Below are 16222 nucleotides of genomic sequence, written 5' to 3'. Positions count from 1 at the left end.
TGGGTATTCTTTTGTAATACTACATTGATCTTTTTAGTGGTGTAACACCATCTTCTACTTGGCAACACAAAGATAAGAACCTGTGGGATGGCACATAGTCTACAGATACTGACACAATGAATTACAGTGTGCAAATATTGGAGCTATGCACTCTATTTTCACTTTAGGATATTCTGTTAATGTGTTTTGTCTTACCTGTTTCAGTGTATGAATTTGATTGCATAATTGGGATATAAGATAATGAGAATAGGAGGCCTTCTAAAAAGAAAGGTTATTTCACCTATAATTTTGTTGTTCCAAAATGGCAGAGAGAAGGGGAAGAAGAAAGGTATTCCCCATGGCGTTTATTTATTAGTGAAAACAGTTAGTCTTGAACTTCCTCATAATTTTCACTGACATTTTAATACAGGAGAATTTTGAAGTTAGAACATACTCAAGTTGTTTTACAAATTCCTTCAAAATCTGGACTCTGTGTGTGTGTAATAAATGTAGGTGATCTGGTTTTACAGAACAGAATAATAATTTAGGTGAATGTATGGAATTTTAACAGCTTTATGTGGAAGATCAGACTGTATTGTGTGTTGTTGCTCTTTCTCTTGAGGTTGGAAGGTAGGGGAGATACTAACACAGAGAGGCACACCTCTTTTGTTAAAAAACAAAATCTTTGTTTCTCCATTAATCACTCTGGGGCTTTTTTCCTTGTATCCTGTACTATTTTAGGCCTTCACCCCTTTTTTTAAGTTTTCCCAGGAAAATGAGATTAAACTACTGCAGTTTTTGGAATAAAAAGAAACTAGGCTTTTATTTTTCAGAAGCATACAAAGCATTTATTTAATATGACTTCCTTAATTTAATTTTTTTAAATCTGTTTAGAATGTTTTTCTAGGTAGGAAGTAGTTTTATAAATCCCATACTCATATTTCAGTTTTCTCATGCAAGATAGAACTACTGTTTTGAAACAGTTTTTTCATGCATTGGGATGTAGTTCTGTTCTTTGCTTGACATCACTTAGGAAACTGAGGATGGAATTTCTGTCCTGTCATTCACATGCCCTGCATTGTGTGCTTCTAACTCTTGAACCTGTTGTGGTCTTTTGAAGAGCTAATCCATACTGTCAGTGTTACTTAGACAGCAGTTGACCTAATTTATGATGAGCTGGATCACGTTCCAAGTGCCTTTGAGGGCATTAGTCAGGTCTTATTGCCTTCTAGAAGTGTTCGGCTTCTAAATTTGTGTGTCTTGTAGAATTCCTTCTTCTGTATCCATGAAGTTTTTTGGAAAGTAGTGTGCAGAATATATTTGTTTTGAAATGCAGTAACTATCGAAAAGTTAGTTTTATGCAATCTTGATAGATCTTTTTATTTTTCCCCTAACAGTCTAATATTAACTCATGAGGAACAAAAAAAGCATCTTTTGCTGATAGTTATAAATGCATGCTTGAGAATTCACTAGTCATTACATCCAGTCAATACATCCAAACTCTAAAGCTGTGGAGCACCCTGAAAATTTTTCCATAAGATTTATTTAATGATAGCAATGATTGCTAAAATGAAGAATGATTGTGATAGAAAAATGATTCTCTGCCACTTTAGAATGAAATGATGGCAAATTTTTTTTATTCAGGAGGAGTACTTTAAAAATCCCCAAAAGATCACACCCTCATTTTACTTAGTTTACTAAACTTCTGTCCCTACTAAAGTAAGCTTATAGCTGGATTTCCTCTAGAGGAAACTTGTTCCATAGTTCTAAAGTCACTTGAATCTTAGTGGTTCAAAATATGTTTAAAAGTAATTACTGCTCTTCTTTTTACAGTGTTCCAGGCAAAGATTCCCTGTAGTCCCACTGATACAAAGAGTGCAATTTGTGTGTTTCTTTTGTTGTCATTGCAACAAAGTAAAATAGATTAATTAAAAATATTTAATTTGTTAGTTTGTTCTGATAAGTTCTACAGTGTGTACTAGATAATTGACTGTACATGTTGGTTGATTTTTTACATTTGTGGTCGAATGTTTAGTTAGCTCTGTGCAAATAATTTTAATAATAAATACTTGACAGTGTATGTGAAGCAATTGTGAAATTCTGTTTGAATAGGTGAAGTCTAAGAGAAAAATAAGCAAGCTGTGTATGTGAAAGTAATTGATGACTGTGATATAAATGTAAATTTCCACAACAACAATTTGAAGCTGAACAGTTTGGAGTTTTACTTTGACACTCTGTGGGTATGTTTTATTTCTAGATATGTATGAATATAGTTTCAATAGAAATGGACAGTTATTTTGCTGTGTTTTTCTGTACTTGAATATTTTATAATAAGTAAACGCAAGTGCTGTTTTAAATCTGGGCTTTTTTCGGTAATTTTTTAAAATAATTGCTTGCAGCAAATAAAAATATTTCTGTTGTGTTTAAACCCCTGTCAACCACCAAGCCCAACACAGCTGCTCGCTCACTTCCCCACTGGCAGGATCAGAAGAGAGTGTGAAGTGTAAAAGCTGGAAAATTTATGAGTTGAGTTAAAGACAGTTTAATAGAGAAGGCAGAAACCATGCACACAAGCAAAACAAAACAAGGAATTTGTTTACTGCATCCCATGGGCTGCCAGGTGTTCAGCCATCTCCAGGAGAGCAGGGCCCCCTCATATGTAATGGTTACTTGGGAGGACAAACTCCATCACCTTAAACATCCTCCCTTTCCTCCTTTTTCCCTTCACTTTGTATACTGAGTGTGATGTCATATGGTCTGGAATATCGCTGTGGTCAGTTGGGATCACCTGTCTTGGCTGTATTTCCTCCCAGTCTCCCATGCACCCCCAGCTTCTTTGCTGGTGTGGCAGTAGGGGAAATAGAAGAGGTTTTGGCTCTGTGCACATCCTGCTCTTCAATACCAAAAACATCTCTGCATTATCATCACTGTGTTCAGCACAAATTCCAAACACAGCCACACATATGCCCCTATGAAGAAAATTAATTCCACCCCAGCCAAAAGCAGAACAATTATAAAAAAAATGGAACCTTTGAAGCTTTAGTTTGATCCAGTGATCTTATATATACATATATGTTCAATGACTTGGAGATTTCTGCACTCCTGCCTAGTGGTCACTGACTGACCATTTACTTTTGAATGCACAAGTACTACATGAAGACAGCGTATCATTAAGAAGTTACAGTCAGAACCAAAATGCAATGCAACTGTTACTTTTTGGCCCTGTTTGCCTAATCATTCAATTTGGCTGATTTCCAAAATAAATTGAAAAGTAGTTGAAAAGGTGATTACTGTCTAATCATATAAACATGGCTTTGAGAATTATTTTTTTACTTAATAGAAGCAAGTTTTACTCAAGTTAATAGAAGCAAGTTTTACTCTTAATAGAAGTGGCTTTGATCTGTACTTTGGAAATGTTTAGCCAGATCACAGATACAGACTGTATTTATAGTCCTTTGTATTCTCATATGCAGCTGCTTGGTAGTTTGAAAAATAAGTTCCAGTAATGAGTGAATGTGTTTTGTAAACACAATGAAATCCAAGAATTTGGTTTTATTTTTTCAGGTTTCCTTTAGTAGATATGTTGCTATGGCTGCAGGTATCATGTTGTGTCCAGAAATTAGTTATAATGTTTGAGCTTTTGAGTTTTTCAGAATACAGTATTGAAGGAAGAGTCTCCTATTTATGAGTTGGATAGAAATCAATGCAGTGATGTTTACCTGCACTTAGGAAGATAAATATGCCCATTTCCAAAATGTCCAAAGCTTCCAAAATGCCCAAAGTAAGCTGGTAGAATACCACAGGGGTTTTCTTCATAGTTTTTGTGTGCAATTTCAAGTGGTATTATGAATGAGCCTGTTTTCTTCTCTATAGCATGGTAAATAATTATGTGGAAGGAATGCACTCCTTTCACACCCTACTGGTGTCCCACCCAGGGTCCCACATAATGATGATATTGAGAATTTGATTGCTCTTCCCCCGAAGACCTTATTTTCTCCTTCTCCTTGTTGACTACTGTTTTCTTCACTGGGAGGGGGTCCTACACCTATGACTTATACTTTGGTGCCTGAGAGATGTTTTTCTATGGCAGCCACTTCAGTTTTAATGTGAAGTTATTCATCAGCTGAGAAAATACTCCTATGAGTCAAACCTACTTCTTCTGGGTATCAGGGCTCCCTCCTGGATATATGATGCTGCCACCTTTTCCTTTTGAGGACCTGGTGCAGCAGCTGCCTGTTCAGTTGTGACTTATATTCCTGTTGGATTGCTTGCTTGCATTAATGAGCTCTTACATAAGGTCTTCCTTGGAAAAAGAGGGTGATAACTCATCTGGGAACAACTCTGTCAGAGCTCACGTGGAAGAAACAATATGGCCGAGAGTTAGAGGGGAGTTTTCATTCAGACCTAAAGTCATGGACCCTTAATAAATACCTGTACTTGACTTAGTGACGAGTTCTGAGATTGTGAGAAATTACTTTCTAATACAACTATTTACTGTGTGAGGTTCATATCACTTGCATGGCCTCCATCACTTGTCCAAAAGCTGTCTTTGCACTGCAGACACTTGTCCAAAAATCTATAGTTAGTGGAGTAAATAACTGGTTTGAATTTTAACTGCCTTTAAAACTGCAAAGTAGCATATGTGTAATGCTAATTTCATACCCACTCTTACACAGTGCATTCATCTTTTAGTTTGAAAAGCCTGTAATTAATTAATAAGTCTATCAATTAAAAATGTGTTCTCATTTCACATATCAGCCTGTCCCTGTCACATCCTCCCTCTCCCCCCAACACAAAAAAAGGGGAAAAAAATATTCCCTACTGAATTTGTACCGTTCCTTTTCAGAATTTTTACTTCTGTATGAAGATAATTGTCATTTCTTTTTATAAAAGTCTTTTTTAGACACCAATCTGTCATTCTGGATAAACGCATTTGTGCTAAGATCTTGTAATAACAGGACACCTCCAACTGTGTTGTCAGTTTTTTTGATGTCTTGATTGCAGTGTGTCTGAAGATGTCTGGCACACATCGTAGCATGTGCCACAAGTATAAGTAGGATGCTTGCCAGTTGTTGTCCTTGGGTTAGTTGCTGTGGCTTAAAAGAGAAAAGTTCTACATTTTTTGAGCAGTTTCTTTTCCATCTCCTATCTTTGTTTCTTACTGTACTTTGGTGTGTTTGTTAGAGAGTAAAAATTCTCTTGCTAAATATGATAGTGTAGTTGCCATATGCTCTACAGTGTAATAAAACATTTTTGCATTTTAATTTTGCCCCTTACTGTGGTCTGCTGCTATCTGGTATAAAAATCCATTTTTCAAAATCATGTAGTTTAATACTCTCCATTTACTAAATAAAAATATTGTTCTGAATTTATGATGCATTAAATTATTAATATATTTGTTTTAGACTGTTGGTCCAATTAAAAATTGAATGAAATATATTTTTAATACTGCGATCTCACAACATTTAATTTTGCCAACATAGGGTTTACTGTATAGTTTGTGTTTCAGAGTATATATAGATGTAGTTGGTGCATGCAGATATCCTCTTTGGTAAAACATTGCCTTCCCAGAGAAAGAGAGGACCAGCTGCAGCCACAAAAAGAATTAGGTCTCTATATCTGTTTCTCTCAGTGGTATAAATTTCAAAACAATTGTTTTAATGGTATTATTTTAAAGTATGAGCAATTTCTTTTTATTGACAATCACGTGAAAATATAAGCTATTGGCAGAGTAAAATGGCATCAAAATCAGGGAATAAAAAGTTTGTTTTCTGTATCTAATGGCATACATTTGACAGGCAACTTGGTTGTAATCGTAATATATGGATGGCATTAATGGAACAGTAAGTGGTGTGAAGATTTTACCTTCTGAATTTCATGTGTTTAAATTCAAAGGTTAGTATTATACTAAACTGGTTTTATTGTTTAGTGTTAGTGGTGTTCAAAGAGGTGTCCAAAATGGAGTTCTGATACAGAAATCTAAGAGTATGCAAACATGAGGATTTAATGAACTTAAGTTCAAAAGGAGCTCTTAGGGGTGTGAAGACACAGACTTCAAAATTTTTGTGAATGTCAAGGAAAGACATCATGCATTTTAAGCAAAGTGTTTGAAAGTTACTTGCTTTTCTTCAGCATATTTTCCAGTCATAGGGGCAGCTGGTTGACTTAATGCCAAATAGGTCAAAGGTGCACTGATAATACTTGGAACCAAACATGTCTTTTACAGGTTCTGTATCCTTCCCCCTGTTGTGCTTTCAGGCCTGAAGTAGTCACACAGTCTGTACAATTGGAGTACTTTTAGAGGGAACCTAAAGATTACCTCCTGATGCTTTTACTAAGTGAGCCCTTAGGTTGCTTTCTGTTCCAACACCAGTAATTCCCAATAATTCATTCAGAATCATTGGATTGAGCAACTTTAAATTGATCTTCAGTATGGGATGGAATGATTTACCAAGTAGCAGCTTTGTATTTGCATAACTATGCATTTTGAAGTCATGAAAATAATACTTTTTAAAATTTTTGTTAATTGGAACAAAATAATTTTTTCAGCATAGCAAAATAAGGCAGGTAATAGTAAGTTGAACCTTTGCTGTTTTCAGCATTTTTAAGGGTTCTAAAATGATATATTTAATTTACATTTATGTTCATGATTTATTTAGACTTTGGAGTATACTGAAATTGGCTCTTACCAGAAGTCATTCAAGAACAATTACAAAGTATCTTCTGTGAAACCTAGCTTCAGAGCCAGCACGGTTTTGTATTGCAGCTTTGATTCAGCAGCTTTATTTGGCAGCATACACCAGGTCAGCGCCAGTCTTACAGGCTAGATTTCCTTTTCTCCAGCTTTGTGGTGGACCAGATTGTTTTGATGTTTTTATCAGCAATGGTTCATGGTAATCTAGTCTGTTTTCTCCAGCTAAAGACCACCCCTTTTAGTTGTAACAGTATGGTGTTCAGCTTTTACTAAATGCTAGTTATGTGAAAGAGTAAACATCTCCATATCTGTCAGTGTTCTTAAACTCTTTAAAGCTGTCACTAAGATTTATATACAAATTGGGGCAAAAAAATGGGTTAAAAATATGGACTCCCCCCCCCCACTTTGGAAAGTATATTTGTATTGTTATAGAAATAATGTTTAATGCCAGCACATGTGATAAGGATCTAAATAATTGCAGCACATTTGTGTTATTTTCTAGGAGGAAAGATAAAAAACAATGAGGTATAAATGACTGATAAGTATTATAAAGCAGCTATTTCTGAATGAAGGTAAGACAGTTTGGGGAGGTCATCATTCTAATTTTAGTGGACTGATGGCACTTAGGCTAGAAGACCAAATCTAATTACTTTCAATTGGTGAAGAAGCATCAGTGTTTAAAAGAAACTGATTTTATTTTGTTGTGTGGGTTGAGGACAGTATTATTGCATCTGTAATGTTAAGAAATTTTTAGTAAGTACTTTTAAGAAAATGTTAATATGTTTTGAATTCTAAAGGAATTACTAAAACGTTCCTCAGCTCTATGATATCGATGGGCCATGTGTTTGTACATTAGTGTTATTGCTGAAAAGGAAATTTGCTGGCATCTATTCAAAATTGTGTTATTTGAATTAGAAAAATTAGTTTTGTGGAATGTTGCTTTAAGCTGATACCACATTATAAGGAAGATGGAGTGACTCTATGCATGAGCTACAGTCACTCCATCTTACATTATACCACATTAATGTGGTATAATGTAAGATGGAGTGACTCTATGCATGAGCTATATGATCTTGTATATCCCTAATGAAATTTGTCTGTGAATGCACTTCTGCACGTTACTTGTCCTTTCATTCTAGGACACTTTTTATTATGAAAAGAAACATTCTGTCATCTTATTTTAATTCTTACTGATGAGGCTCATCCTGTAATGGAAGACTGTGTTTCTTAAGCGGTTCCTGCAGTGTTGCTTATTTCCTGAGTGTAGTTTCTGTGTATTGTGCAGACCTCTGTTTCTGTTGCAAGGGCAGTTGGAGCACTGTTGCTATTTTATTACAGCCAGCGGGTAATGAAACAAAGTAAAAAATCATGTTGCTATTTAATTGCAGAATTGAGTAATTTTACTGCTTTGAAAGCACAAATTTTGACTTGATTGTTGCCTTAGATAAATAGCTGAATGTAATTTTCTACTAAAATCTTTACTATGTTTTAAGTGTTGACAATTAGATATTTTTTCTCCTATTGAATAGCAGCTAAATGTTCAAAACGTGGGATATTGAAAACCAGTTTTGTGGTGATTAGCTTTAGTATTTTTCTTTTTGTCATTTGTGGTGGTACTAATACAGCTCTTGCTCTTGTACAAAATTTAAATAACAAATCACTTTAAAGACACTGTTTTCCTAAATTTGTGGTAATTAAGCATGCATAGGTGTCTTAGCAATCATAAAGAATGCCCTAGTTGTACTGAGGAATGGAGAAACTGTATGACTGAGCCTAGCTATAATTTAAGACCAGGTACAAATATATCATCAATCACCAGTGTGGTGTCTCAAAATTGTCAGTTTGTACTCCACAAACTATAGTTTGGTTTTTAAGTTGCACAGGAGTTCTTAAGGTCAGTTTTACAACTCATAAAGTAGGTAAATAGTCTTTTTTATTTCATGTGTCTATTCTTTTGTAGTTTATTTGCATGCTGAATGGAAAAGTGGACTGCGTAATTGTTAACTGGATTCTACTGCCGTAATGAACCTCTACAAGAAAATCCAAACACTCTTTCCTTCCATCCAAAAAATGTTCATTCTCAGGGAGAAGAGCTTGTTGCTTTTATTTTGAAATATATTTCTTTACTCAAAAAAAATGCATTGAGTGCTTTTTAATCTTTGGTTGCTTCAAGTCTTGTTTTCTTTTCTTCCTAGATAGCTAGAAGAATAAAGTGAAACAGTCTTTTTTCTTACTGGTTTTGGTTGTAATCTAATACAATCACATAAAACAGATGACTTTATAGAATTAAACTCACTTGAAAATGTAAATTTTGCACTAACCATAATAATTTCAAAAGCAATTGTAAACTTTCTTTAGTATCTCAGTATTTCTCTTGAATTGTTCTCCTGAATGGATATATGTCTATGTTTCCTTCTGAAGTCATAACTGGCAAGTGGCTACTTCTACAATTGTCCCTTCTTACACTGATCTTCCATTTGTCCTGTGTGTAGGTTGCTATGGTGTTGATGGAGAGAGTGACTCTATCATGAGTTCAGCTTCAGAAAATTCCACAGAGCCTTGGTTTTGTGATGCATGCAAATGTGGTGTCACACCTAGCTGTGAATTGTGTCCCAACCAGGATGGGATCTTCAAGGAGACTGATGCAGGCAGGTAAGACTGAATAAGCAATGTTTTGAATTTGGTGTTTTCTTACCTTTAAAAGATTGGTTTTTTTCTTATACCTTGTAGAGACTCTGCTCAAGTCTACTGACTTTCAAATAGGATGTAAGTGGGAGGAAAACTGCATGTTTTTATTTTAGTAGAGCAAAGGACTGGGTCAGTAATGGCAGGTAATGGGTAAAAGTAGCATAATAAAATTATATTGAAGATGTGCTAAAGGTATTCAGACAGACCTTGTATATTATGATTATTTAGAATTATGAGGATTATAGTCTTGATTTTTGAGAATATTCTTTACTTCTGTTTAGGATTGAATTAATGTCTAATTTGAGAATAAACAGATTAATTCTGATGATGTCTTCAATTCCTGTCATGTTTGAAAATAAATTAAGATATATAAATATATATATATGTTTATAATAACTAGTTATCTGTACTAAAGACAAAAGCTGTATCAGTGATCTCTGATTTATGCTTAGTATTACTAGGTTTTGCTGCATGGCTTCATGGTTTTGTTTGGGTTTTTTTTAATTAATTGACCATGAAAATTAAGGTTTTCCCCATACATTTTGTGGTTGTATAAATTGCAGGTGTGTGGTGAAAAGGAGTTTTTTTTTAAAGCTTATGAAAAGCGCAGCACCTGAAAAGTTACACAAATGAGACAAGGTTTGTAGTGAATGGTTTTGAACCTTGGAGGTATTCGTGATTTTTAAATACTTTTAGGGTTCAGATCCTTGTTTTTGGTCTGTAGTAGGTTGAAGAGTGTATGTGCAACTTCCTTATAAAGCCTTTACACAACTAAGCAAATTGTGCTTTTCCAGTTGTTTTCTGTTTTGGTAATAATGGTTCTATATGCAAAAAATTACTCTTAAAGACTATAAGTCAATTGTGTAACAGGAAGTGTTAGACTTGATATAACCTGGCAAATGTTATTTCAACATTTTTATTCCTGTGTTCTGCAAACAATTTAAGCCTTATATATATAACTTCCCATGTGATCCTAGTAGAAATTATAAGTTAGCACTTTAATAATTACTTATTTTTTTTCTTGTGAAGTGGTGATATGCTTTTAGTTAACCTGGAAGTATTTTCTTTGTTACATTGGTTGTCTGTGCAGAAGCACATGCCTACCTTGGTGACAGTGGGCATTATCACAATATTTTATTATTGTTATTATATCTTCATTTGCTGGATATTGCTATTCTGGATAAGTTTATTCTCCCAGATGAAGAGGTTATATACTAGAAAACAACAGATACCAATTGCTATTTACTAGTTGACATTATTAATATGTGAAAATTCCTGTGCTCTCTTTTTATTATTTATTTATGAATTTGAATCCTCAAGGGTAGGGGACACTGTAGACTAGGGGTGGGGTCTTGGGACTGTGTCCATTATGTTTCCATTGTACTCAGTTAACTGTAATCCAACTCAGTGGTTTTCTTGATGTATTAGCAGGAAGGGACTACTAAGTAACAGATTCCTTTGCCTCACCATCGCCCTTCATCCACTTACCACCTGTTAAAAATAATTTCTCCATATGCATCAGTGCTCAAAATATCACAAACCAAACCTAGTCAGTTTCTCTTCATAATCGAATTGGAATAATTTCTCTCTTTTTATGAAAGGTGAATCATTAGAATAATGAGGTGCTTAATTTCTTAGCAGAAGCCTTTTCACATTAATCTCTCAGTTTCACATGTATAAATGTGAATTTATGAAATTTTACTTCTCAAACTGCTATTATCCAAAAATATAAATTCTGTCCTTGTTTCAGTATGGAGTTTTTCTTCCTTCCTAATCAACATCTGTCATCATTGCTCCCAGCTAAATGGATGGTAAAGTAACAAGGAAGATTATTCTTCTTTGATTACCCAATTTGTCTTAATTACAAGCTTCTAAAACATGTGCAGCTAAATAAATGAACAGGAAAATATTTAGAACTGGTATTAAAAGCAGCTGAAGCTGCTTCAGCTGTGAACTTGACTGACTTGTATATGTTTTTTAATAAAGATTCAGGTCTGAGTTCACATATAGGTGGTTAAAGAAATGAGGCACTTGTGTGCCAATCACACAGAAATGGCAGTTTAAATCTGTACTACTGCAATACTTGGGTGACATACACTGAAACATTTTGAGAAGGTCAGTATGAAGCAAGCAGCCAGCTGTTGGGTTTATCGTAGATAAACTCCTACAGAGTGCAGCAGCATTAAATACACCAGTGGAGCATGAAAAAACTGTGCAAATTAAATTGAGAAAGCAGCTGCTTGTAGATGTGTATCTTTATATTGAACTTCGGAGAGTATGTTTAGTGGGCTGTATTAAAACTTACTATCAAAAATCTCCAACCAGAACCTTGGATTTTTGTTAAGAATAATAATTGTGGAGATATGTAACTTCTGTTTATGAAGATTTGTTCTGTATTACACACCTTAATTTAAAGGAAGAGTATAGAAAAGAAGCCCTACAGAATTCAGATGTTTTTGTTTACAAACAAGAAGTCTGTTTATCTCAAGGTTACAGGTCTCATTCTGTGTGTTGTATTTAGTTGTTTTGGGTTTTTTTTAAATTTCCTTTTATAAACAAGTATAATAGGCTCATGTCAATGAGGTATTTATTTTAGTAAATCATAATGTTTACCAAAATGTGCATTTAAGCATGTACATATGCTTTTTTTTAGTAGAGGAACATTTCATAAAAGTATGGTAGTGATTTAGGCCAAGCTATTGCCACTCCTGGATGCAGCATGGAAGGGCAGAGGTGGCACCTGCTGCTCCATTGCTCCCCTGCAGGGATTGGTTGTGCCTCCACTGGTTCTCTGGGGAGTCAGATAAAAGATGTACTTTTCATATACTAATGAGAAGAATCTGTTTTTTTACATGTAACATCGTATTAAGTTGGAGGTCTGTGGTGGCATGCTGGAGTGTTTCTGCTGTAATAAAACCACTGATGAGGTTTTCTCCCTTTCCGAGCAGGAAGAAGTTTGGCAGAACACTTGAGTGTCTCAGCTTGCTCTCTGGCAGCTCGCAGGCTGCCATATTTGTACTACATTGTTTAAAGACAAGATTGTAACTCATCTTTAAATTTTCTTTGCTACTTCCGATAGTAACAGTGCTGTGACCAAATAATTTCATGGATGTGAAGAACACTAGTAAAATTTGTGGAGGCGAAAATATGCAGTTCTTGCATATAAATGTGTATTTGGGATATACATAATTCTAATTGTTTTAAGTTTATATGTTTTAAAGGGAATTTACTACTTAGCTTCCCAAATCTGAGTGATTTAGCCATAGGATAAATACTTGTTTTTAAATACAAAAGTGAAAAGAATCGTGTCGGATATGACACAATGGTCAGTCAGTGTTGTGGCTTGTTAGATTTACTGGGAAATTTCTTACTGAGTGAAGCAATTTAATGATTTTTAAGTAGTTTCTTACTGTTACTGGGATTTTTCTGTTATCCAGTTAATATCTTGGACTGTTTGGGGGGAAAATGGTAAGTAAATAGTCTGTTCACCAGTTTTGTGCATTGAAAGATCATTGTTAACTTCTGTAAAGACTGAAATATAGATGTATTTTTGAGCTTGCTACTGAACCTTTAATATTTTGATTTTTTTGTAATTTCTGTTGGGATATATGATTCATAAATAACATGAAATTTAATAAATCTGAGTGTTATAAATTCCATCATTGTAGGCCTAAGAACAGGTGATGAGAAGTGTGCTGCTTTGGGAAACCAGGGCTACATGGAGCTCCTGAATAGTTTAACCATCAACTTCAGTATTTCTCTCATCTGTAAGCAGCTAGTTAATAACAGTAGCTGTTTTAAGTACACTTGAACCAAGGATGTTATTGCTTTGGTATAACTGAATTTTTAAAATTGACATACAAAGGAAAGGGAGGGAGAAGAGATGGGCTGAACAGTGGTAGAAGATTGGGAAAAAGAGTACAGCAGCATGAGTGCAGATTTTAGCACGTGGTAACAGGTCTGTACTGAATCCCTGTTAAAAGAGACAAGGGGAGAAGTGTTTCTCACATCATCATGAGTCTTCTTGAATACAGGGAGTAGATTCTATTATTTGATTAAAACAGAAGAGAGTTTTAGTCTTCACTAGTGTTACATTTACTGTTAAACAGTAATGACTGGGAAGATTGTAAAGTGCTGAATTAACACGCTTGCTGAGGCTCAAGCAGGCTATTTCAGCTTAGTTATGTCTGAAGTCTCTAGTTGAATATATATCATGTGGGACTTTATAGGTTCAAAGTGTTAGCTACAATCTCTGCAATTGAAAGGCCATTTTCTTGAATATCTTAAAATAATTTAAAAAATAGCAATCTTGACCCTCTGCCTGTCACGGTTTTGTCCCACCTGGTGCAAGGAGTAGCAAATGCTTCCTGAATTTTGATAAAACAGTAAGATTATTTGCAGTAGTTTGTCTCAGTTAATTTGAGTCACGCATGCCGTGCAGATTTTGAGTTTGTTGCTAACTGATGGTTTGTGACAGTGAGAGCTGGATCTTTTAGAAAGTGTTTATTACCAGAACAATGGAAGAAGAAGAAGAGGAAAATTTGTCTTCTGCTGCAAGGCTAATTTTGGGTAGCTGAGAGTTTCAGAAGGTTAGGAAGATGAGTGTCAAAAAGCAGTCTTGAGGTTGAAGCCTTTACCATTGTGTGACATTCGATTACTGTACTCCAAGGTCCAGATTCATTTCCTACCCCTCAGGACTGAAGATTGAGACCTCTTGCTCTCTAGATCTTTTATGGCCAGTGAAGAAGGGAACAACTAAGTAAACTAAGTCTGTTTATCTGAGTTTCAGATAGGCCTTTCTGTTGTGCTACTCAGATGTGTTTATTCCTGAATGCAAGTCATCTTGATGTTGCTTAAAACTAGTTAGTTTTGGTGATACTAACAGGTGCAACTAACAGTGCAAAGTCTGACTGATGCTGTGTTTTAAGTGCTTCATAGCTATATGCTCAGAGCTCAGTGTTGCTGTGACTACCTGTATAATTTTGTTTGTTCTCTTCCTACCCCCTGCCACATTATGAAAATATCTGTCTGCCTTAGCTTTATAAGTAACACCAAAATCTTCATATACCTTTCATGTTCCTTGAAAAGTGTGTGGAGCCCTTGGGAGAGCCATCAGAACATAAAGGTGGTGGTAGCCCAGCCCTTGATCCAGACTGGCAGAGCAATGCCAGTGCCTTTGAAAGGCCTTGCTCTATGGTTCAGTGTCTGAGCTCCTGAATTCCAAATAGGCACTCCACCCCTGCTTTTAATGTACTTTCCTTCAAGTGTTTCAGCTAGCATCTGCAGCATTTACAAGGCACTTTGAAATCTGAAAATGGTGAGTATAATATAGGATCAAAATGTTGATAACAGTAACCTAATTTTGTCCGCTGTTTTAGGTGGGTCCACATTGTTTGTGCCCTCTATGTTCCAGGAGTGGCATTTGGAGATATTGACAAGCTGCGGCCAGTAACACTAACAGAAATGAATTATTCCAAGTATGGTGCAAAGGTAAGTTTAGAAAAGATGTAGTGGCAACAGGTAGCTGTATTTTATGATTTTACATGTAATAGAATAAAAAGCATCTTCCCAACTTGATTTTTCTTTTTTATAGCAATTTTGTAGTGAGGTTAAGGACTGAAAATGAGATAAAGTTTATCAAATGGTTGTTATACCTACAACCTACCTGCTCTTCCCTCCATCTTTCTATCTGTTCCCTTACCACTGTTCTCCGTAATTTCAGTCACTGTTTTTGCCCAGCTTCCCTGATTTTTTACAGAGGTGCTAATTGCTTTTAAAGTCAGTGGCAGATTGACAAAATGTGAATGGAAAGCAAGGAGGATTCATAAGATGAGAGATGGGATGTTAACTTGATTAAGAAAGGGGCAGATGTGCCTAGAGTTTTTATGTAAGCTAGTATGCATACAACAGGCTGTTCCAAAGCAGTGTTTACCAAAATCCACTCAACTTGAACTGATACATGGTTCTATGTAAATGTTTTCAGTCCAGATCAAAAGTAATCATGAACAAACCATACAGAAAACCATTGTAGTGGGCAGAGGACAGCACTCATTAGTTTGCTGAATACTGTTTGTTTGGCTAATGGAGGCAGTGTGGAGAAGCCATATCTATCAGGCCAGTGTGAGGGAAGGTGGTTAGTTCTAAGTCTGCAGCTCTAAAGTTTCATTTCTGCCAAGTCACTTTTGTTTTCTTTAATTTTTTCTATTTGTTAAATAGAATACTAAATGAAAATGTGTAGTGCAGTTTTAAAAATGCATACAATATATAAAACAGACTAAAACACTTTGGATTGCCCATGAACAACATACCTGTGTCAGGAGCCTGGGCCTCCTGAGGCATTTAGCCTTGTTTAGAAATGTTTGTAAAAGGTTGGGGCAAGCACCCCAGACCTTGAAAACTGTTGTTGAAATGAATCATACCCTTTTTTTAACATGAGTGATGTATAGGATCAGGGTAAAGAATCTGGGCATCTGGTCTTGCTCTGAGTAAGGTGAAAGTGACCTGTACAGGTGAAGAAGACTCATTACTATTGGAAAGCTGTAAATGTTGTTTGCTATATTAAGTGTGGAAGTTACAGCTTATATTGTTCCATTCCCCCTTCAAAACCATCTTAATATAATAGGTTTTTTCATTTAATTTCTTATCTTTTAGGTGTTGCAGCTACACAGCTGAAGGGTGCCCTTCAAGTGTAGCACATGTGGTGTTTTGAGATTCTTCAGTCACTGAGTTTTCCTTACCATTCTGTTCTTTTGTTTAACTCCCTGCATGGAGATATTTTCTCTAGGTGATAGATAACTTTGCTCTCTATTCAGCAAATAGGAGTCTACGAAATGCATGCCTGTATAATTTTAGACCATCTTT

General features: G+C 35.4%; 1 protein-coding gene across 4 annotated transcripts in view; it reads left to right on the top strand.

The window, feature by feature from the left end:
* PHF14 (PHD finger protein 14) overlaps positions 1-16222 on the top strand; it is a 160639-nt gene that overhangs the window by 16955 nt on the left and 127462 nt on the right. For all 4 annotated transcript variants that reach the window (XM_039709696.1, XM_039709676.1, XM_039709685.1 and 1 more), the window contains exons 5-6: positions 9166-9325; positions 14740-14851. In XM_039709696.1, coding sequence (XP_039565630.1) covers positions 9166-9325; positions 14740-14851 — 272 coding nt within the window. The remainder of the gene's footprint in view (positions 1-9165; positions 9326-14739; positions 14852-16222) is intronic.

Source organism: Passer montanus, unplaced genomic scaffold (genome assembly GCF_014805655.1).
Source record: "Passer montanus isolate IOZ18808 unplaced genomic scaffold, ASM1480565v1 scaffold10, whole genome shotgun sequence".
Lineage (NCBI taxonomy): Eukaryota > Metazoa > Chordata > Aves > Passeriformes > Passeridae > Passer > Passer montanus.
Note: the sequence above shows the minus strand (reverse complement) of the source record. Positions and strands in the feature narration are given on the sequence as shown.